The 22405-nt window shown below is 48.3% G+C and overlaps 1 protein-coding gene across 6 annotated transcripts in view; it reads right to left on the bottom strand.

The window, feature by feature from the left end:
- Positions 1 to 3819: 3819 nt before the first annotated feature.
- Dlg5 (discs large MAGUK scaffold protein 5) overlaps positions 3820 to 22405 on the bottom strand; it is a 134362-nt gene continuing 115776 nt past the window's right edge. For 4 of the 6 annotated variants that reach the window (XM_087184674.1, XM_004846375.3, XM_004846376.3 and 1 more), the window contains 2 exons: positions 22157 to 22266; positions 19423 to 21054 (listed from right to left, as the gene is read on the bottom strand). In XM_087184674.1, the coding sequence (XP_087040800.1) occupies positions 20951 to 21054; positions 22157 to 22266 (214 nt within the window). In that variant the 3' untranslated portion in view covers positions 19423 to 20950. Of the gene's footprint in view, positions 4077 to 19422; positions 21055 to 22156; positions 22267 to 22405 lie in introns of those variants that run through there. The other 2 variants (XM_087184671.1, XM_087184672.1) reach the window with 1 other exon arrangement.

The following is a 22405-nucleotide window of genomic DNA, read 5'->3' as shown; positions in this document are numbered from 1 at the left end:
GATGCTGCACCTGGATTTGCCCGGAGGCCACAGGCCACAGAGTGACACCCTCTTCCCTCGTCCCATGGAACTTCCACCCCCCCAAGCTCGGCAAGTACACAATCAAGGCAGAGGCGGGGATGGAGAAAATAGAGTGGAGACAAGGCCAGGTCTCATTCCCTGGCCCACAGCTACCAGGGCATGCTGAATCTTTCAGAAGCCGAAGTTCAAAAGTCACTTTCTAATATACATTTGAATTTTTAAAAATTAAAAATGTTTTTCAGTCTTCAAAAGAGTTTGTTTCAGAGCACAAGCTTCTAGAAAGCAGTGATTCCTTTCTGTGTAACAGGGAGCTTCGTGATTTTTGCTCCTAAAAATTGATAAAGATGCTCCTTTACTAAAGAGACCTATACACCTGGTTGGAGATTTTAGGAAGTAACTTGTAGAACGAGGACTCTCCAGCGTGTCAGAGAATTCTTAGGACTTCAGCCAAAGGCCATGAATACGTTCCCTTCCTATGCATGAATCCTACAAAAGGAACCCTATAACATTCGTGCAAAAATTAGAGCACCCTCGTGAGGCTGAACAGAGAAGAGGACTTTAATTTTAGGTTGTAGTGGACTGGGAAGGCACAAAGGATCCTAACCACTCCCGTGGACTTGCCACTCTGTATTTGAGCAGGTCTAAATCTCTGCAGGGACTGGCAGCTCCCACAGCCAGCAGATTTTGAAACACATTGCATTGCTTGGGAACACACCTGTCAGAAACTTCGCATAGGGCCAATCCAATTCCCTGAGTTAACTGATACCTAAAGCTGGCCAAGTGCGAGCCACCTCCCTGCACTGTAGGGGTGGCGTGTGAGGGGTCTGCGTTCCGAGTCCTTTAGCTGAAGTCTGCTTTGGCACAAGAGCATTCTCATGTGAAGAAGTTGACTCTGGCTTTCTGCTGAGAAAGTCCGCTAGGGTTAAGCATGGCATGAGTTCCTAGTTTTCTTATCTTAAAAAACAAAAGATACTGTGTTAAATATATTTTTTAGTTGGTTCAAATAAGGCTGAGTGTATTTTGACAAAGACTTTCCCAACTCAGAAAATCCCTTTCTCTGGCCAAGCAAGTCTCTGCTCAACACCTCAGGTGGTCCTGGTGAACAGGGGGACCCTGCAGAGGTGGCTGTCCCTTGCCCACTGCCACGCTGGTTCTGCATTCCAGAAGCTCCAGGCCATCTTCTATTTTTCAGGTGGTCCTGTGACCACAGCCTCTGCCATAGGCATGGAGGGAAGCTCTTGTAAGCCCCAAGAGCAGAGAGCACACAGAGAGACTCTGAGATGTAGAAGACAAGAGGCGGGGGGCCGCCAAGACATACAGAGCTTTCTCTCGGTGCTGAACTGTTGGCATGGGTGCTGTCTCCCTGTGACACATCCCCGAGGACTGCAAACCCCTTGGGGCAGGACCGTGTCTTACTCACCTTTGCTTCTCTGTGCCAGGCACATGCTGCTGTCCAGGAAAGAAGCAAGGAATAGGACCTGAAGCTCCAGGGAGGAACCAGTGAGGGGGACATGCCCCAGACTTCCACAGTCCATGAGGCTTAGGTGGGATCTCTGGAGGTGGCAGAGATTTGAGTGATACACAGCACACCAGCCCACCCAGCCCTGTGCAACCAGGGCAACCTGAGAGATGGAGCAGAGGGAAAATTACTTGGCATGCTCGCCATCCTGAGACCACCTCTCTTCTCCTGCCATCTTGCCTGAGCCCTGCCTGTGGGTCATCACCTGTTTCAAACCTGCTTTTCTGAGCAGCCTTCTATCTCATGACCATCATCATTCACTTCCACAAACAGGAATCGGCCTTTGTGACTTCAGGGAGCCTGGCGTCCATAGGGCCCACTCAGGTGTGGAGACAGGCAGGAACCATGAAGGAAACAAATGCAACATAATTGAATAGCCAAAGAACACAAATGCTACGCTTGTTATTTTCCATGGTCATGTCCCGTGTTCACATGAAGGGGAAGTTCTGGAAAGCAGTACTGTGGTCTTCTCCTCCATCCCCTCCTTGACTTCCGGCACAGAACTGGACATGAGCAGTCTGCCAAAGTCTCAGCCGCCTGTACACAGAGCCCCAGGCCTCCTCCCCACCGCTTCCTCCCCTCTGCAGGGGTTCCGGTCACAAATCCCTGCTTCCTGAGTAGGAGGCCCCTTTGAGGTTTCTGCTTTTTCTAAAACACAGTGCTGGGAATGTATCTCTTCAGGGTTGGGGGGGAGTGTGAGGCCCACAGCTTCACATCCCATCTTTACAAAACCCTTCCTAGACATGTGCTCTGTGGCCAGATTGCTTCTATTTCTTAACTTTCTTCTTCTTTTTTTTTTTTTGGTACCGGGGATTGAACTTGGGTCCTTGCGCTTGCAAGGCAGGCAGTGAAACCACTGAGCTAAATCCCCGGCTATATTCTATTTCTAACCAAGGTTTCTTCACTTATTAAATGACAGTAAGAAGTAGTGTGAGGTTTTGGGGTTGTTTTTTTTTACTTTAAATTACACTGGTATTTTAAGAGTCACAAGATGTGACACTTCAAAGAATGCCGCTCGGGCCAGGGATTTAGCTCAGTGGTTCTGCCGCCTGCCTCGAAAGCGCAAGGTCCTGAGTTCAATCCCCAGTACCAAAAAAAAAAAGAATGCCACTAATAACAAAAAATGAAATGCTTGTAAAAGTTACAACAGACGTAATGTTCACTTCGACAGTGTAAGGCTCTGAAGATACCAGACACCAATACTTGCCAGTATATGCCATGCAAATTTCTTACTGTGTGGATTACACATAAGGTCCTGGCTTCCTATGGTCAGGGTTGTCATCATAAAACCAGTTTTAGCAGAATGGTGTCTCAAATTGCATTTTCAGTAGTTGGGAGGGTGTGCACAAGACATTGAGGAATGGCCTTTCAGAATTTCTAGTGGCCAATACACACACTCTTAAAAGGAGAGCAAGCTGAAGTTTAAATTAATAGGTACTACTGTTCACATTTGATATATAAGGTTTACTTTATATCAGGCAAGTCAATGTGCCTCAGTGTTGAAGCCCATAGGTGTAGAGCAATCTGTTCAAGTAGAATATGGGGAAATTTGGGATTAAATGAGGTCTTTTTATTAGGGGCAGAGGGTGATTTCCAGTGGACATTAAGTCCAAATCAACAAGACTCTGGCACATGTGCGCCTCATTAGTCTCAGTAGAAATAACTGATACAACCAAGGTTGATGCTGGCCAGCGTAACTAACTTATAAGACCAAAGTCATTATTGACACATGGCCACTGTTGTGTATTTTGATATAAATATGGACTGCCATCAGGGCTGGGGAAACTAAGCTACTAAAAACTAACAAAAAATGTACAGCAGCAGCTAAGAGTGTCTGGGAGCCACAAGGCTGGACTAGGGGCTGGAGGAGAGCTACAAAAAGGGAATACTGAGCAGCCAAGGGCTGCTGTGAGTGTACAGTGGCTAGGGGCCAAACAGATAAACTATGGCTACACAACAAAATAAAAAAATATATATATTTAACCTGGTCCACAGCTCTGCATCTCTTCTGGGTCTGCACAAATCTCAAGTGAACCTCCCTCCCAGTCTAAACTGGTGGCAAGACAGAAGCACAGTCAAAAACTACGATCTCCTTAACATGGCATGGGATGGGGGTCTGAAATACCAGCCCTCCCGCCCGCCTGTTTACCGCAGTCTTAGCCGCAGTAAATACTTACCTGCTCCCTGTAACCCAAATAAGTCAAAAATGCCCTTACCCCAAGGCACAATGGATCACATAAGAGAGTGAAAATTTTATTCTTATGACTGTAAGAAGAGGGGCTGCAGGCTACTGCTCACTTTCTCTGTACCTGCAGGAACTCTGAAACTTGTACTTCCTGGAAACCTGGAGCCTTCTGCATTGGTATCCAATTGTCCCTCCCTCCCTCCCCACCTGCAGAGTTGAGGGGCAGCCTCGGATTTTGGACATTTGTTCTTTTGGTGGACGAGCACTCCAGAGAAAGTGGCACAGAAAGGTCCTTTCTCCCTTTTAGGATCTTTGTATTCCTCTGTGTTGTCTGAAGACTCCGCAAGCATACTAGATGTGATTTAAAAAATACAATGAAATTTTTAAAAATTTTATTATAAGACACATTGCCATTAATCACCCTCAGAGTTCTCAAACTATTCTCCCTTGCTTGATTTATCCTATCATTCTTGGCAATGTCCTTTAATAAAAGTGTTTTTTATGTAAACATTCACTGCATGTATAAAATAAAATCTCTGAGGTTTAAAATGCCAGTTTCAAAAAGAATTAAAATTGAAGCTTATGGGGTACTGCTCTATGTCCAGAGGGAAGTGTTTGACACCAACTATGTCATGGGTAAGGGTTAATTCTTTGCTGGGCTGGTCAGTAGAATCTGGCCTAACAAAATCTTTGTCTTAGTTGTGAAAAATGGCAGGCACTGTGATTAGATTCTACTTGGGTCCACTGGGCCAGCTTCAGGGAGCCAAGTCTGGGCTCTATGTAGTAGGGCACTGGGCAGCGAGGTGGCGGGGCCTGATGTCTTGGCTCCAGTGCACTATAGCAGAGGATAGGACACTAAGGGGAGGCCCGGCCCAGCTGGGGGCAGAGCTGCAGGCAAACCCTACTCTTCCTGGTCAGACCACACTCTAAGAGTCACTCCAACCCCTGAGCAACTGTCCTTACAGGACTTGGGGGTCAACAACACACTGAGTGCCACCCAGCCTGGGAGCTGGCGGTGACTAGAATCAGTCTTGCCATGTGCTCCTCACTCTCTCCGCTGTGTGTCTCCACATTGTCGTTGGGGCCTCTTTGCCTTCCTCATCCTGAGGACAGGGCTCCAGCTCCTCCATTTCAAACTGGAGCTCTGCAACCACCGAGCTAGGCCACCCTGTCGGACTCGAAGCACACGCAGGCCCTTCCACACCAGCTCCCTGGGGCAAGGGAAGTTCTGGCATCAAAAAGGGATTTCTGTGCAATCTTGCATGTAAGAAAGAACCTTCAAGTCCTTCCTGCACTGCATACTCAGGCCTCTTGGTCAGGTGTTTTGAATACATGGAAGGTTGTCATCACCCCAGGGGTCCCAAGGGAGCAGCTTTGGGACAGGCCTTTCTGCTGCTGTTTCTCCCTCTTTTGCATAGCTCCAGTAAGAAATGAAGATTAGATTCAGGCTTAGGAGGACACTGTAGTTGTCATTTCTAGGAAGAACATGTTGGTGGCCATCTTAGGTCCTGTTCATGATCTCTGCCCAGCATGGCTCATCTTCAAGGGCCACACATGTGGTCCCAGAAGTCAAAGCTGAATTCAGGCTCATGGTGCACGTTGTGGGTGACTGAAACCCAGTCAGCCTCCTGCATCCTCGGTTAGTGCAGTTCATGCTCTGGGCCAGTATTGCCTCTTCAGTTTGTCTAAGAATTCTGCAGAGGGTTAGCCTTGTTTCTCCTGGGGAAGGAATCGAACATCTTGCTTCTCCTGGTGAGAGTGAAAACCAGCTGCAGATTTCAGCTGCCATTGCTCCTGCTGCTTCTATACCACCTTTCTCATGACGGCTGATCCCATAGAGCAAGGTGCTCTTGCCCACGGATAGGATGGTGTTCTTGATGGTTCAGATCCCCACTGAAGTTGCAGATGCACGTGACAGCCAGCTGCCCTGTTTTGTCTTCTAGGCCCATCCGAGGAGCTGCACAAAGTCTTTACCACAGAGCTACCTCCTCGGGCAGCCTTTCTTTGCAGTGATATTCAGCTGCAAACCCAAGGGACACCAGCCTCCAGGAAGGGATGCACACTAAGCTACCGACCTATCCCTGTCATCCTAGGATTTCCCTAAGACCTTGACTCACACACAGGGTGAGGCTGCTGCTCATTTCTTTCCTCTCCAAGCAAAGATCCTCACCTGGGCTCCCAGCTTCACACAAAAGAAGCAGCAGGATGCCAGGCAATTAATTGTAGATTTGTTGATGAAACATTTGAAACATACATCTCTGACACCAGAAAACCTACCTATGTGTTTACCTGGTCAACTTTCCTAGTTAAGTTCTGAAATTTATTCTGAAAATAGTCCTTAACAGACAGTTAAAGAGCCCACCTCTCTGACATATAACAGCAGTCACTGTGGAAATGGAGCCCCTCAATGTCCTCAGAGCCTTTAGGGGGTGAGGTTAGAGGGATGGAGGGGGAGGGTACATCGGCTCTGATGTGTTCCCAAAGGCTGAGGGCCTCTTCTGAGATGATGACAAGTAGATATGTCATTGTCCTCACTAGGCAAATGCCTCTGCATGCTTGGACACAATTATCAGTGCACGGGGTACCAGGGCCCTGCCCCCGGGCACATAGCCTAATGGCTCAGGACAACCCGGCATCTGTGTTGGAGGTGGCATCAGCAAGGCTGAGGATCTCAGGCCTTTGATGTGGCATTAGCCAGCCAGCAAAGAAACTGCCTCCAGGGCCCACGTACTAGAAAGGGAAACCTAGGGATGTCTCACAACTAAACTTCAGAGGCCATGGCCCCGGCTGACCCCACTGAGACAGGCCCAGTTCAAGGACAGGCTCCTGGCCTTGGTAGGTTTCCCCTTTGGCCATGATGTGACCCTTGGGGGCCCACATACCTGCTGGGTCATCCAGAGGCTGGTCTTCCCTGAGGCTCAGTCCAGCTGGTTGGGAATGGCCACTTTCTTAGCCACCCTGGTAAACATTCCAGAAGAGCAGGAAAGAACAGAACCCAGCCCTGCCTCTGTTAGCTCTATGACCTCAGGCAAGTTTGTCCAACTTCTCTGTGCCTCAGTTTCCCCATCTGTAAAGGGGGATGATAATACCTACTGAACAAGATTGCCATGAAGTTAATATCTATAAAATTCTTAGGAAGCTTCCCGGTATGTGGTAAGGCCATATAACTGTCGGTTATTTTTAATCACTGCTTTTTCGGGACGCCATAGCTCTCCTCCTCCTTTAGTCACTGTGGCTGTGCTGTTGAACCTGTCACAAATCCAACTCCATACCTACAGACATGCCTCACCAAGTTTCCTGTTTCTCTCTGACTTCGAATAGATGTAGATGTGTTGCCCAGGGCTGAGGCGGCAGCTTCCTAGCCTCCTCCCAGGCCATGCCACTGACCTGCAGCTACCCTGGTGTCAGACAGCAGCAGATGATGCCTCCAAGCAGAAGCTCCTCAGTGACTCAGGTCACTTCATCTCTGTCGCTTTCCTCTCAATTTGGAAAGCTGAGGCTGGATGATCTCCAGTTTTCTTTCTTGTAAGCTTTGATACTTCAGGGTCTGACTTATTCCAGAAGGTCCCTGAGTTTCCTGTGGGCTCAGCCATTGTGGGATATGCTTGACAGAGGAGGGCCTCTCTAGCCAGGGCAGCCTCTGGAGAGCAAAACCTGAGTCAATTCAAATTGGAACCAGAACAAGGAAGGATCTGCACAAATGAGTGAGGTTTTTAGATGTCTTTGAGCCTCACACTTCTAAAACAGATCACAAAACTGAGTTGGGAAAGGAAGAGAGCCACAGTAGTAGTTTTCTGCCATATGTCTCCACTCTTTTAAGGCAAGCTTTCTGCAAAACCAGTCTGTGAAATGGACTTTAAAAGTGGTATGTAGGGGAAGAGAATATGAAGGTGGAGAGTTAGTAAGGAAGGCAAAGATGTAACGGAACCAGTCGGGCTGGGCTTCCCTCCCAGGCCTCCGTGGTGGGGCTCAGCTCAGGACCTGAAGTCTGGCTGTGTAGGTGATCACTGTAGGATGTCCAGTCTGCACATTTGAAAGTGACGGTCATCACACAATATGTGTCGTTAGAAATGACTTACAAGAGCGAGCCACAAATGGGTTACTTGGGCAGTCTTAACAAGCACTGCTATGCTGATGCATACCTGAAATCCCAGTACTAGGGATGCTGAGGCAGGAGGATTGCCGCAAGTCTGAGGCCAGACTGAACAACATAGTGAGACCTTGTCTCAAAAAAAAAGAAAAGAAGAAAAAAGCTTCTGGTGCACAAAGAAGCACAGCTCAGTCTCTGATGTCTCCGCCCTCCCTTCTGTCACTGTGTTACAGTAGCCACGAAGATGTGCTACTAGGGTCTTCCTTGAGAGAACTCACTGTGGGCACAGGACTCCCTGCACACCGCTGGTGTCCAGCCACCGCCCTGTGAGCCCCAAGGCCACCCTTGTCCTGGGCCACCCGGGCTGTTTTGGAAGGAATGTGTTTTTGTGCGTGGGCGAGGCTTTCTCATAGTTGTCCTGTAGGAGACTCTCCCCGACTTGGACCTTCTTCCCTTGCTCCCTGCTCAGGGCTCCACCTACCCTGCTGGCTTCCCTAAGAAACATCCTAGGTCGGCATCTGTTTCTTGGAGGGGCCTGTATGAGCCCAATGTGCTGGTCTTTTCCCCTACGCAACCTTTGAAACATTGAGACCATCCTAGATATATGGCTCTGTATATCTTCACGTAACAGGTTTTGAGATTTTTTCACACCACTGAACTGTTTCAAAACTGGCTGCCTGGAATTGCACGCTCTGAATGCCCCACTGTCTCTCTCTTACTTGGGGATGTTCAGTTCCTGTTGCATGTCTGTCATCTGAAGCTGCCCAGCATCTTTTTGGACACCTTCCTCCACTTAGGAAATTTTCCACATAGCTGGTCTCTGCTTCCCCAAGCTACAAATGCAGGTGTGCGTTTTCAGACTCCCCTGCTGCCAGATACATAGCCCTCCTGGCCACATTCTGGAAAACTCGAATCATAAAGAGGGCTGTGGTTGTGTGAGACATGCCTTCTATGGATAACCGGGACAAACCAATACTGTGGGATAGACCCAACAGATAGCCTCCAGGCTCTTTTATATGGCAAGCAAAGAAGTGCAAGCATACATCATCCAGTGTTAAGGACAAAGCAGCTGCATTTACTGAGAAAACAAGAAAATGTGCCCTGGGCAGACCCGTGCCATCAGGAAAACAAAAATGCGGCATGAACAGAGAAATGGAGCTGGGATGCCAGGGAAAGCAAAAGCACACAGAGGAATGAAGCTTTCAGATTTTGAAGAAGGTGCAGCCCAGCTCAGGTGTCTCTCCCCGGGTCTCTAAACAAGATTGACAGGCATGATTAAGAGCACTGAGTCCGGAGCTCTCAACAAGTGTGTGTTTCTGAGTTCACTGTGATCTTTCTGTAACTGTGGGAGGAGCAATGGCCTTGGGATGATGCCAAACTCAAGTGGGTAGAGCCAAGTGTTCTCCAAGAGAGGGGAGAGAGAGATCAAAATAAAATGATTAATCAAAGGTACCAGTTTATAGGAATTTTAGAATGAAGAAATGATGAGGCAACTCTGAAATGAGGAATTTTCTGCCTGATCTCTTTAATGCTGTGGCTAAAGTAGTGGAGAACGGAGGCTGGTGGGGCTGTTTCTGATTAAAAGTCACTTTTAATACATTCAAAATATAATTTACAGTGAGATGAATTAAAGCACATTCAGATGGATTAACCTGTAAAAATAGATGGATGTTTTAGTTTTTCTGCTAATCGTTGTCTTGCTCTTTGTTCAATCTCCACTGAACACTGAACACTGTTGTACTACAGTGTGATCCGCCATATTGTTTTCTATGTGACTTTGGGGTTTATGGCTTGTTTCAACTTTTTAATTTTTTTTCAAGTTTTTCACATTTCTTTTGTTGAAGTTTTCGTAGATAAAAAGTTTTGATAATTCAGCTATTTAGAATCTTGATGAGATCCCAGTAAACATTTGGGGGGTGGGGTGGGCAAGGACACATTACAGGTGACTCTGTGTACTTACTTTGCATTGTATCTCATTTTATAATACCTGGTGGTTTCATGATGAGGTCTGGCACATACTGACAGTCACCAGCCCATGTAGATATAGGATTCAGCCCCACAACCTGCAGGAAGTCAAACAACTCTGTAGCAATTGAGCCCCACATGGCCAGGACTTGATCAACATCTGCCAGCTCCCCTAATTTTTGCCCCTGCAAAAATTTAATAGGACTAACCAGAGAAAACCAGAGCTGCTCCTCTAGCCAATCACATAGGTTACCTTGCATCAGGTTAGCCACTTACAGCTCCCACACACCAAGAGCCTCTGGTTCTGGGGACACCTGAATCTCCTCTTGGAACGATGGAGCTTTTCCCTTGGGTCTCTGCTAAAGGCAAGTGATGGTGACTGGCTCCCTTGTTCTATCAGGCTTGGGGGATAAGTAACCATGCTGGTTCTGCTTTGGGTGATCTATACTCAGTCCTGACACTAAATTCGACCACAGTGAAGGTGGGAAAAGGTAGATCCCTTATGCAGTCAATGACCCCAAGCTCTGTACCTTCTAATTCACCCCTTTCTACAGTCTGGATGTTTTCCCAGAGGCCAACACAAATATTTTCAGTGAAAGGACAGTTTAGTGTGTCACCCAGGATTTATCTTAATAAATGAGTCCAAGCATGCAATTTTGAGTCACATTTCTATGTTTATCAAAACATAATGGCTTGTGGCTTTAAGATGACAAGGTTTGGCCCTTTTTTCATTATGTAGTTAATTCAATTGATCTCCTAAAAATAAGTTTAATTTTCATTTGAATAAAGGAATGCTACAAATAGTGACCATTAAAAAAAGGGTAAGAGATTTTTGAGAAAATGTACAGTGTCCAAGACAGTCACCTAGTGCAGCATCTGGCCCATATTAGGCATCCTACAAACATTAGAGTCTGTTCCCATGGAGGTGTGCAACACACGTGATTACTGGGAGCCAGCTCTTTTACCTTCTGGGCTCCATTCAATCTCAACCCACAGCACATCCCAACGAAAGCACCCTGCCACTTCCAACTCTGTGGAGCTGCTGGTTCATCTTCTTCTAGTCTTCACTGGAAACCACTACCAGCTTCCTTTTGGGGACAGCCATGAACCCACTCTTTCCCTCCCCTTCCAGTGCGTTTAAGAGTATTAGTGTCTTAGTTACTTTTCTTGTTGCTGATACAAAAGTTCCACCCAACACCCAGAGTTAAAGGAAAAAAGATTTATTTTGGGTCACAGTTTATAGGTTTCAGCCCATAGTTGGCTGGCTCCAAGGCAGGGTGACATGGCCAAGGGGCGTCACAGAAAAGAAGAAAAAAATCCTAGCATGAAAGGCAGAAGGCAGCAAAAGCAGCAAACAATAGCAGCAGCCCTCTCTATGTCCCTTATATTCTACTGAGGCTACACACCCTTAGGGTGGGTAGCACTTACACCCAGGGAGGGGCCTTCCCATTGTTCACACCCAAAACTATGCCAAACCAATTTAGTTGGTTGAACTAATTTAGTGACCACACATTCTTAATCCCAGCATCACACATTTAATCCCAGCATCATACATCCTAGATCCAGCTACCTCTGAAAAGCCCCACCTATGATCACATGAAGCTTCGGCAGGATATCTAAAGGCAAGCCAGAACAGTTGGTGCCCTTCCCTCTGGGAGCTCCTCCTTTGGTCTGGAGAGCTCTCCCAACACACCAGGCTCATAACATCAGAGAAATATCTAGGAAACCAGGTGTGCCAGATGAACACTCTTGCTTGTTGAATTCTAGCCAATTCTCTCTGCTTCCTGTAAGGGTGCAGGGAAATCACTCTGAAATGGTCAAGACAGGGGCTGTGTCCTCCATGATGGACCATCCCACAAACCTCCCACAGGTGCGGAGCAGGGCTTCACGTCCAACTCTCCATGAAGTAACGTTAAATTATTTTTCTAGTCATATTCCCTGTTCTCAAAAATGAGAACAGAATGAAAAACGAACAGGAAATACTAATAGGTCACATAGCCTCCGGGATGCCTACTTGCTTGTATATGCACACACACACACACATGTCCCTGTCTTTTCTGAGGGGCTGATCAGCATTTGGTTGCACCTCCTTTGCCAGGGAAAAGGGCTCCCATGCAACGGGCTTTGAATCCTCATGCCCACCTGACTTGGAGCATCTTCCTGCCTCCAAGGTATCTGTTTGGTCTGTGCACTGTTTCTACTCTGAACATCTTTGTTCACTTCCCCAAGGAGTGACTTTACTTAGTCACTACACCTGTACTGTGTTCTGTGAAAAAGAATGAAGGTGTAAAACGCTGTGTGTAGGGAGACCTGGAAGCACAAGATGGCAGTACTTTGGTTCAGGCTGTGAAGGGAAGGGATCTGGGCTGGGGGAGTTCTGTGTCAACAGAGCTCCAGTGCAGGTACATCTCTCGATGTTCCAATGTGAATAACTTCTGTAGTCAATGTTGATGCTGGCCGGTGTAAATAACTTACAGAACCAATGTCATTATGCTACTGTGTACTTTGGGATAAATGTGGACTGCCATAAGGGCTGTTGGGGGAGACTAAGTAGCTGAGGACTGCTTCGAGAATGAGCATGCTAGGGGCCTGAGGACTGACACAAAAGTGCACGTGGCTGAGCTGAGCAACTGAAAATGAAGGCATGTTTAGACAATCTTATGATTCTATGTCTCTTCTTCACTCCGCCTGAATATCAAGTGAACCTCCCCAGTCTGAACTGGTGACAAGACAGTTGGTGTAGTGCAGCAGGATTTCTCAGAGCCTGCCCCAAGGCAGAAGGCTCATTAAGAAGAGGTAGCCCCAGCAACAAGTTAAAGAAGAGATAGTTCAACAAAGATTTCAAAAAAAAGAGATATGTGCTGCTCAGCAATCATGCTCAAAAAAATATATACTGCCAAGATAACAGAGCTCACTAACACAGAAAGCTTGGGGACTGAAGGAAAACCCATCCAGTATTGAGATCAAAAAATGAAGCAGTAAGCTGCAGCCCAGCAAGACCATGAGAGTAAAAAGAACAGCAGTGGTAGAGCCAAGAAGAGGGGAAAAAGGTTTCTGCAATCACCAGACCACAAAATCTTTCCAGAGAGAGGTCTGGTAAACCAAGGAGGTTTTCTAGCCCTCCCCACTGCACTCGTGAACTCCATTATTCACCCCTCCTCCAGCCCAACACAGATGTGTGACAAGAAGATGAGCTTCCACCTGGTCCTTCATCAGTGGCCTGCAGTGGTTGAAGCCACAAGAAGCCAAGAAATACTCTCTACACATTCCTAGTGTGAGCCTCTTGCTTTTTTTATTCTCTCTCTCACTTATTTATTTAGAGACAGGGTTTCACTATGTAGTGCAGGCTGCCCTTGAACTCATAATGATCCTCCCAAGGGCTGGGATTACAGGCCACCATGCCTGGCTCTTTCATTTTCTTTACTGTTGACTGGTGCTGTCCTAATTATGCTAATCAGCTTGAGAGTAGTAAGGACATCATGTCCAGGTCGTAAGCTCCACTCTGTGAGTTAAGCAGCGTGGCTTCAGCTCCTAATGTGTTTCTTTTTCCAATAAGTGACTTCCCAAAATGTTGGGAAAACTTTGGGGTAAGGTTTGAATTTCTGCAGGGTGTCCAGTGGCACCTGATTCTAGGTCTCTGAAAGCCTTCTCAATCTCTCCCCTGCAACCAGGGATGACTACATGTCAGCGGCCACCACAGGGAACACAATCGTCCCATCCGTGCACCAGTCTGGGCACCCCTAACTGTGCTGGCTGGTGTCACCTGTGCATATGCAGCCACCATCTTGACTCGCTTCCCTGGGAACTAGCATAACCAATTATCAGAGCTGGTCCGTTCCTACTTATGGACAGGCATTCTAGAGGACTTAATCCTCTTCAAATCTGACTAGTATTGGCAAATATCCTTTCTGTAGATTCATCAATGCTGATAAATATATCAGGAATATATTTTCATATTGACACCTCCTCAGCTCCTTTCACGTGCCCATGTCATGCCAAGTTTTGTTATGAAATAGCAAGGTTATCAGTGGCAACTCCTAACTTCCTGCCAAAGCCTGTGGGATTGAGAGTATTAATACGATCCAGCCAGTACAGCGTATAGGCAAATCGACCCCAGTGTTACAGGAATAAAAGATGCCAGTCCAGCTCCAGCACTCCTTTGATATGGAGAGCAATACAATCTTGTTGCCCAGTTCCTGGGCCCTGCTTCTCTGATTGATAGGGATATGGGGGGACCTGGAGATGTTCACCCAACGGCCAGGACTCCTTCCCCAAATGGCCAGAACACATTTTGACTGGTTCCATCCCTCTATTTTTAAAAGTCAGTTATTTGGGTTTCAATGTGCAATAACTTGGCTTGTGATCTTTGGATAACATTCCTGTTTCAGAGTCAGTTCTGAGATTCTTGCTTTTAAACAAACAATGGCATTTCTCACAAACATAGATTACCTCAAGCAACAACTTCCTGGGAAATCACTGCTTCATCCAGACCCAAGAGCCCTGAGAAATAATAGAGGGTGTCATGAAAAACCCAGTTTTAAAAAGTACATTAAGAGTGGGCCGGGGATTCAGCTCAGTGGTGCCACCGGCTGTCTCACAAGTGCAAGGTCCAAAAAACAAAAAGTACATTAAGAGAAAAAAACTGTTTAGAAATTATCAGTTAATAAAGGTAAATAATATATTCCCAACAGAAAAAATAAAAAAACAAAATCTCGAGAAAAAATATAAACTCATAAAATACAAAGGTTATATTGTATTTTCATTCTAATTCTTAGCAGATAAGCTTAATAAATATAAGCTGCTAATTAAAAAAAAAAGTCACTGTCATTTCCAGCATCATGAGTTTAGACTTAGCGGTTTTGTATTTCTGTGGTGAGGTAATAGCAGCACACATTGTTGCTGAGTTGGAAGTGACTTTTGATCCTGTTTCTTCTTTGCGTCTGTCCCGAGGTGCATTTCAAATGGCACCCACAAGCTCCAGGCCCCACACAGCCCCCCAGGCCGAAGGGGAACATCCTGCCCTTTCCACTCATTATCACAGTTGCTCGGTGCCTGGCATCTCTGCCTCAGGCCCTCATGTGTGTGGACATAGGTAAGGCGGCTCGGGGGTTCACTTCCTCGGAGCAGGCAGCCTCTGCGAGAAGCTACCGACCATGACAACAGTGTTCTTCTATCCCCAAGGATAACATGGCACAAGAAAAGAGCTCAGGCAACTTCCTGTGACTGAGCCCTGGAGAGGAGGGGAAGGAAGGCCCCCACTTGCTCACCGAGTCCTTGTTGAGGTGGCTCTCTGGGCCTCTCCATCCGCTTCCAGCCTCCTAACCCAGAGGCACAATCCATGTATGTACACTACTACTTTTTTAAAAAATTTGGACTTTGCCTGAATGTCATGCAAAGAGCAGAGGAACCCAGTTGCCCTTCTGTGGAGAAAGAATTCAGATGGGGCTAACCCTTTGTTTTCTCAAGAAACAAGACACCCACCCAAGGAGAGAAGGGAAAAGTCAGAGGTCAAGAAAATTCCCAGGAAAGCAGAGGTGAGGTACCAGGAGGAGCTGGCTCGATTTTGACTTGGAGCAGGGAAGAGAGACATGGGGACAGCCACCAGCAGACTTCACGGGGCATTGTTAAGGGCAGCACCATGTCACGGTGACCCTGGTCCATTCTGATGTCCATTAGGTTTGTCCTGGCATAAGCAGACACACCCTGCTGTCGTCTCCACCTCATGGAAGAGTGGAACTCTGACCTACCTCAGAAACCCAAAGCAGCAGGCCGAACTCTACCCTAATTCTGGCCATGCACTAACACGCGGCCCTGCCTGCCTCCTGCTGAGTTACTCCCTGCCGTGTTCTCGGGCTGCACCTTGCGGCTGCACTTTATAAAACTGCAGTTTTCTCCATGTGGAGTGCAAATGCTGAGACAAAACGTCTTGGTGAATCCTATGTGTACACAGATAATCACTGGATGCTGGGCACCCAAAGCTTATGGGCGGGGGGGGGGGGGGGGAATGCAACTCCCTGCCGTGCAGCACAATCCCAGGCCATAAACTGATAGATGATGCTAATAAAAAATGGTCACCCAGGGGCCGGGGATTTAGCTCAGCGGTTCCAACGCCTGGCTTGCAAGTGCAAGGACCCGAGTTCAATTCCCAGTACCAAAAAAGAAAATAAATAAATAAATCAGGAGTACATGCAACAAGATGTGTCTAATTACACCCGAGAGAAGCAGGCCCAGGAGCTTATTGGGCACACACCAGACCCACAAATGATGCAGTCCTCACCTGGATCATATAAAGGAAGAGCCCAACTCCGGGGTGGGGAGTGGCAGCAGCGACAACGCATGGACTTGGCATCTCATCGGACCACCTGGTGAACGCGCCGTGAGGTGACAGGCCCCGCACCCTGGCGCTCTGATCCACCTCTGCAGCTCAGTGTGACTGGCCTGCTGCACCACCTGCCTGCCGGAATGGGGCTCCAAACCGATTCTGCACTCAGCTGGCCCCGCTCTGTCTCACTAGAAGAGCTGTGGCTCCCTGCTCTGCAATCTTTTGGCTTTTCTTAAAACTTACTTTTTATTCAGAGAAGCTGCTAGCAAGTGAAAAATTACATGGCTTATGTTCTGTCTCTATTGGAAAGTACCTGGTACCACCCAGGCCTTTGTGTTTCACAGGCTCCTCTTCCATTAGCTTGTCCCTCTGCCTGGATTGATCACCTGTTGCTCTTTTTGTAGGACTGGCTCCATTCCATTCAGATCTCCATAAAGAAAAAAAAAAAAATTTTTTTTTTTAGTTTGCATTTTTTCCATTTTTTTTATTAGTACGTGTTTGCAATACATAATGTTTACCTGCATCTTAGGGGATAGGCATGTACTTAAAATGTAGGATATGGAGCACTACTCTGCCATAAAGGAGGATAAATTTCAGTCATTTGTAGGAAAATGGAGGTACCTTGAGACCATAACATTAATTACATGGTTTCTCTTGTATGAGAAACCCAAAGTATAAACAATTTTTTAAAACTGATAACAGGAAAAAGGAAGATGAGTCTTTTGCACAGGAAAGGGATCCAGAGACAGAGTGAAGGGAAGGGATGGGGAATAAAAAGATGTGAGATGCACTGGCCTGTCATCTTATCTGGCCACTTGTGATGACTAATTTCCGTGGGCTCTCTGTCTTTGCTTTTAGTTCTGCCTCTTCAATTCCTGCAGCCACTGTAAACCCTTTTCTAGCCATTCTGTAACCTATGCATGACTGTGTGAAGGCTGATGTGTGCCCGGAGTGTGACATTAGTCATTAAGGGTGGAATAAAAGAACCTGTGATTGCCTGGCTCACTGACTACCAAGGGCGTCTTGAGTACTCAGCCAGGTAAGGCTGACAAAACTGACATAGCTCGTGAATTTATAGTTCTTCAACAAATTGTGACGGTGTGGAAAAACACAAATGCATCTGGTGTTTGTTAGTGACATAGCTCCCCCAAGGCATGAACGTCTCCAGAAAGGGCTCCCATAAACTCTCAGGGCAGGTGAGGTCCACTCTGACCCAGATCTCAACCTTCTCTGGAAGACTTCTTTGTCTTCCTCACATTGCTAAGTGGGTGATTGATGCCCGCTGTTTTCAAAACTGCACAATACACTGAAGACACCTCCGCTGATATTATTGAACTCCATGTCAGGCCAGGGCTGGCTTCGTAGAGAAGGTGGGAGTTGGGCTGCTGGGGTCCACAAAGGAGTGGTAGAGTTCTAGTCTCATCAAGGTAGAGACAGTCCGTCTCACTATGCTTTAAACTGTGCATCCATATTGCATATGGTCGTCTACTGATGGCAGAAGGGACAGAAACAGACACAGTATCACTGAAGTGGGGAAGAGATCAGAGACCATTCCGGATGGTGACAGGCAGCAGATGAGAGAGTGATCAGCAAGGGTGGGGACATCAGCGAGGAGCCCCTCCCTCGAAGGAATCGCCCTCCCAGCACCAGCCTGTGCACCCTAATTTTGAGTTTGTGCTCCCTCTCTGCCACCCTCCTGCTTGTCTTTGTGGGTCAATCCTTGGCACTGGTGAACATATCAGGGTTCACCAGAGGAATAGACTTAATATAAAACATATTTATAAGGTAGGCTTATAATGGCTGCCTGCACAGTCAAATGTGGAAGAATGCAGAAAGACCATCTGCACACTGGAGAGCCGAGGAGCCAGTCAAAAGTTGAAAGCCTGGAGCTCACTGTAGAGTGCCATTGGAGTCCGTATCGGGAAGCTGAGTGGTCTGCCCTGGAAGCCTGGAGACAGATGTCCAAAGGTGAGGACTGGAGCTCCCCAAAGCAGCAGAAACAAGAACCAGAGATTTAGCTCAGTGGTTCCACTACCTGCCTCGCAAGCACAAGGTCCCAAGTTTGATCCCCCATACCAAAAAAAAGAAAAAAGTAGAAACAAGACTTTCTTCTTCTTTCCCTTTTGATTGCACCCAGGCTACAAGACTAATGGTTGATGCCACCCACACGCAGGCTGAGTCTTCCTTCTTCAGTGAGTCCATTATCCAGACACATGCAGAACTGTGCTAAACCAATCAGCCAGGCAGCCTATTCAAGTTGATACCACAATTAACTATCACAGTGACCCACATGGGCCTCTGTCCCATCAACAGCAAAGGGCTGAGATCTTTGGCCTAACCTAGCCTTCACGTTGAAAAGGCAGTGTTCTGTCTTGTAACTACAAAACAAAGTCAAGTTGCCTGTAGAAAATTTGGAAGATGCAGAAAAGTCTCAAGAAACTAAAGTCCCAATGCCAGAAGCTGGAACCATTAAGGTTTTGGCATCATAACTGAATTCTTAAGAGAAATCACTCCTATACCCAGGGGCAGCTGCCTCCATCTGCCAGGTCAGTGACTTCACAGCTGTGGAGCAGCTGCAGCCCCGAGGATACCACTAGGGCTGGGCTTTCCAGGAAGTGTGGGCAGGCACTGGGGCTGTGCACACTGTCCCACCCCAAGTGCCAGCACCCTGTATACCTCTGTGGCCTGGTGGGTGACACCTCGGCTGCCACAGGCCATGACAGACCCTGGCCCAGCAGGAGAGGAGAAGGGAGGCCCCAATACCGAACCTGACCCCAGTCGCCATACCAGCACAGGGCTGTGGCAGAACCTAGTGCCCTTGAGGAGGAGCACAGGGGAGGGGGCTTCCTGCAGCCACGAGCCACACCTCCCAAATCTCGCCAGCTGTCCCCATCCTGAACTCAGTCTTCCAGCCCTAGCAGGCTGCACCAGGGCCCGGCAGGCTGGGTGATATCACACTATGACACTCACTACCAAGCCAGGTGGGCTCTTTGCACTGGAGGCCTGAGCTGGGGCCCTGTCTGGAAACATTGGGGGGATCCCTCAGTGCTCAACTCACCGCTCTTGGCATTTCACGGCCCAGTCCAGCAGGTGGCCTGATTGTGAGAGCCACCTGGCCTCAACCACCACCCTGAACAACACTGGATGGACAGACATACAGATGAGAGGGGAGGTGGACCCAGCTGGGAACAGGGACTGCTGATCATTACGAGGGCAGGCCAGCTCATGCACAGGCCAATCCACCCACACACTGGTGCTGCCAGGCAGAGAAGCCACCCCTTTCCAGGTCAGGGATAAAGGAAAGTCAAGGGCATGGGAAGTTACAGAAATTGACCTTTATTTGTTGTACTAAAGTCTGTAACTTTTGATACAAAGTAACAATTTAGTACACAGCACCCCAGGCTATCAGATCCGTACCATGGGCCTGCATCCCCCTTCCAGCCCAGCCCAGCCCGGGGTGCACAGGCACAGCTGGAGAGTACTCTGCAGCCTCTCACAGCTGGCTGAGCTAGAAAACTTGTACCTGTAAAACAGAGGACAGCACTGAGGACCAAAACTTGTCTCTTTTTTGAACAGCTGTGCAAGAAAATATATCCCTTTTTAAAAAAATGTCAGTAATGGCTAAACTACAATCTAGTGTCTAAAATTATAAAGAATAAAATGAAATCAAAGATTTCTTGCTAGTAAAATGAAACGTTAGGAACAGTATTAAAATATAGGTCCTACCCCAATGACACACGGAGCCTGGTACAGTACCTATTAATAGGACACAGCTGAAGGGGGAACCACATCAGATGTTTGGCCAGACATATCTGGCATCAGAAGTGCAAAAAGAAAAAAGAGACGAGAGGAAAATAGACGAAACCCAACACAGACTGAGGACATCCTCATCGAGTCAGGTTCACGCCATGAGCGTTATAATGAGGATCAACAAGATATCCTGGGTTTGCTTTCTAGATTCTCAATAGCAAAACACTAACCATTATGCTTTTCCTAAAAACGCTCAATCCAAAGTCTGAAACATGAATGTTTTCCTATCAGAATGGATGTACCTGCCGCGCTCTACCAAGGGTAAGGAGCACCCTGCCAACAGTGCCTCAGAAGGCTGGCAGGACTCCCAAAACCCAGGGCCGGCCAGGGACACCCACCTGCCTAGACCCCAGTGTGTCACTGAGCACCCACAAAGCCCTGGCGGACAGCTATGAATGCAGCTGAAAAAGAAACGGGAGGCCACCGGGGGCCACGGGAGGTGAGAGAGCAAGGCCGAGAGGCAAAGTGGTGAGAGCCAAAGCTGCCCTCCTCAGTGGGCGATGGAGGGAAACGCTGCCACCAGCTAGCTGTCTGAGCACCTGCAGTGGTGAGGTCCTTCCAGGAGAGGTGCCACCGAGGAGCGGGAGTCTGTCGATGCTCTGGTCCCACCTACAAGAACTTTCTGAAGCAAAGAAGCCCCCATGGGGTCCCAGGGTCGTTTCGCTGAAGACAGGAACAGAAGCAACACCAAAGAAACAGGGTGACAGGGGAAGGGGCTGGGCCCCACAACATGGAGCCGTTCAAGTAAACATAAACAACCCAATACTTAGAAAAGGCTTGTAAACTTGTGATCTGAAGGTTTTCTGTGCAGCATCTAACCAGCTGGCTACAGGAAGGTGGGTGTTGGACCCCTCCATCCAAGTTTTGTGTTTTGCTTTGTTTTGTCTCAAAGTACAGGTGTGAGGAGCAGTGCGTTGGCCTGGCACTCTGGTCACCCAGGAGGTACTCCCGGAGCCCTGGCTCCAGAGCCTTCCTCCTGCACGTCGTCATGCTCAGTCTCCGGAAGAGCAAGCCGGGCTCCCCGCCAGCAGGCTCCTCCTAGATCGGGCCGGCCGGGATCCACAGGGCTTTGCTCTGTTCTTGATTGACGACTGCCAAGATCTGAGTGCAAATGCTCGACAGGGGTCCTCCCTGGACGACTGCTAAAAAGGAGCCCCCAAACACACACACAGACCGTCAGCTCCAAGGAAGCCCCGGGTTTGAGGCAAATAAACACAGCTTGTACTCTGCTGTATCCCTGTCCGCTCCGAGCTGCTCAGCATTCTGCCCATTCCCACCCAACTCTCCTCTGTGGGTGGGAAACCACACCAGAAGAGAAGAAAATCGTCCCCGGGGAGGTGGTCCCTCCCTGGTAACCTGCTTTGACGGCTCCCTGGCCTGGCTGGCAAGGCCACAACAGAACTCACAGGAAGCAAGGGGGCCTAAGGAGACAGGCGCCCGTGGCCTAAGGATGGTACCAAGGGTCTGCAGACACTGGGCTCAGCATACACCAGGTGTAGAGACCCCGGCTCCTGCAACAAGGTTTGTTCAGAAAGCAACACTGCCTAGAAACTGTTCTAGAAATGGGAGGGTATAATTTTATGTCTGCTGACTCTAATAAAACAATCGGTTTTTAAACTTCATTTTTCTAGGTGTTGTTAATGGTTTTTGGCTAAAGTCATGGGCTGGGAAAATTGGAAATGACAACACACACATGCGTGCACCACACGGGACCAACCTGGGTCCCTGAGACCAGCTGCCCACGGGAAGCATTAGGTCACAACACCTTGCAGGATGGGCCTCAAATCCCTGTCCCTTCCTCCATGACAATGCCAGCCTCCTACAGATGACCATGCCCAAGAGGTTAGAAGCCAGAGGGTGAAGCAGTGGCAGTGGGCTCCCGAGGATTTGCTTTATTCTGCAGACCAGAGATGGCCAGGGTACAGCTGTTCCTCCCCACATCGCACAGCAAAACCAGCCTGCCCTGGAGGCTGTGGGGACAGACACCTGCACTGCCAGCCCACTGTGTCAGGGGACACTACCCTGGGCTGTGTGGCACCTGTGCTGGGACACACCTGCCCCTGAATGTGTAAGCACGGGGCCACAGGCCAGACCAGGACCTGAGGTGAGTCTGGGGAAGGCCTGACACCGGCCTGGCTTACAACATGGCACCTGTAATGCAAGGTGGGTGGCTACCTGCTCTAGGCCAGCGTCTGAGGAAGGCCCTACATGCCCTGCCCCTGTCCCTACTCAGCCTGCACCCACCTGTGAAGTACTTGCTATACTCCTGCTCGATCTTCTGAGCTGTCTCGAACTGCTCTTTGGAATGTCTCTGTGTCACCTTGTCCCTCAGGTACACGGGGTCTCTCTGTTCCCTGTTGGGACAGCAGTGAATCAGGCTGAGTCTTGTGCCTCCCCCATGGTTGCCCCCCCATTAAGCAACAGCCTCCAGGCTCCATGCCGAGTTCCAGGAGCCCAGTGTGGGCAGAGAACAGACACACCACTGGCCTCGGC

The sequence above is a fragment of the Heterocephalus glaber genome, unplaced genomic scaffold (genome assembly GCF_053883595.1).
Source record: "Heterocephalus glaber isolate CG9 unplaced genomic scaffold, H.glaber_assembly_v1.0 deba00001497, whole genome shotgun sequence".
Taxonomy (NCBI): Eukaryota; Metazoa; Chordata; class Mammalia; order Rodentia; family Bathyergidae; genus Heterocephalus; species Heterocephalus glaber.
The sequence above is the reverse complement of the archived record's forward strand: the minus strand, read 5'-3'. Positions and strand labels throughout refer to the sequence as shown.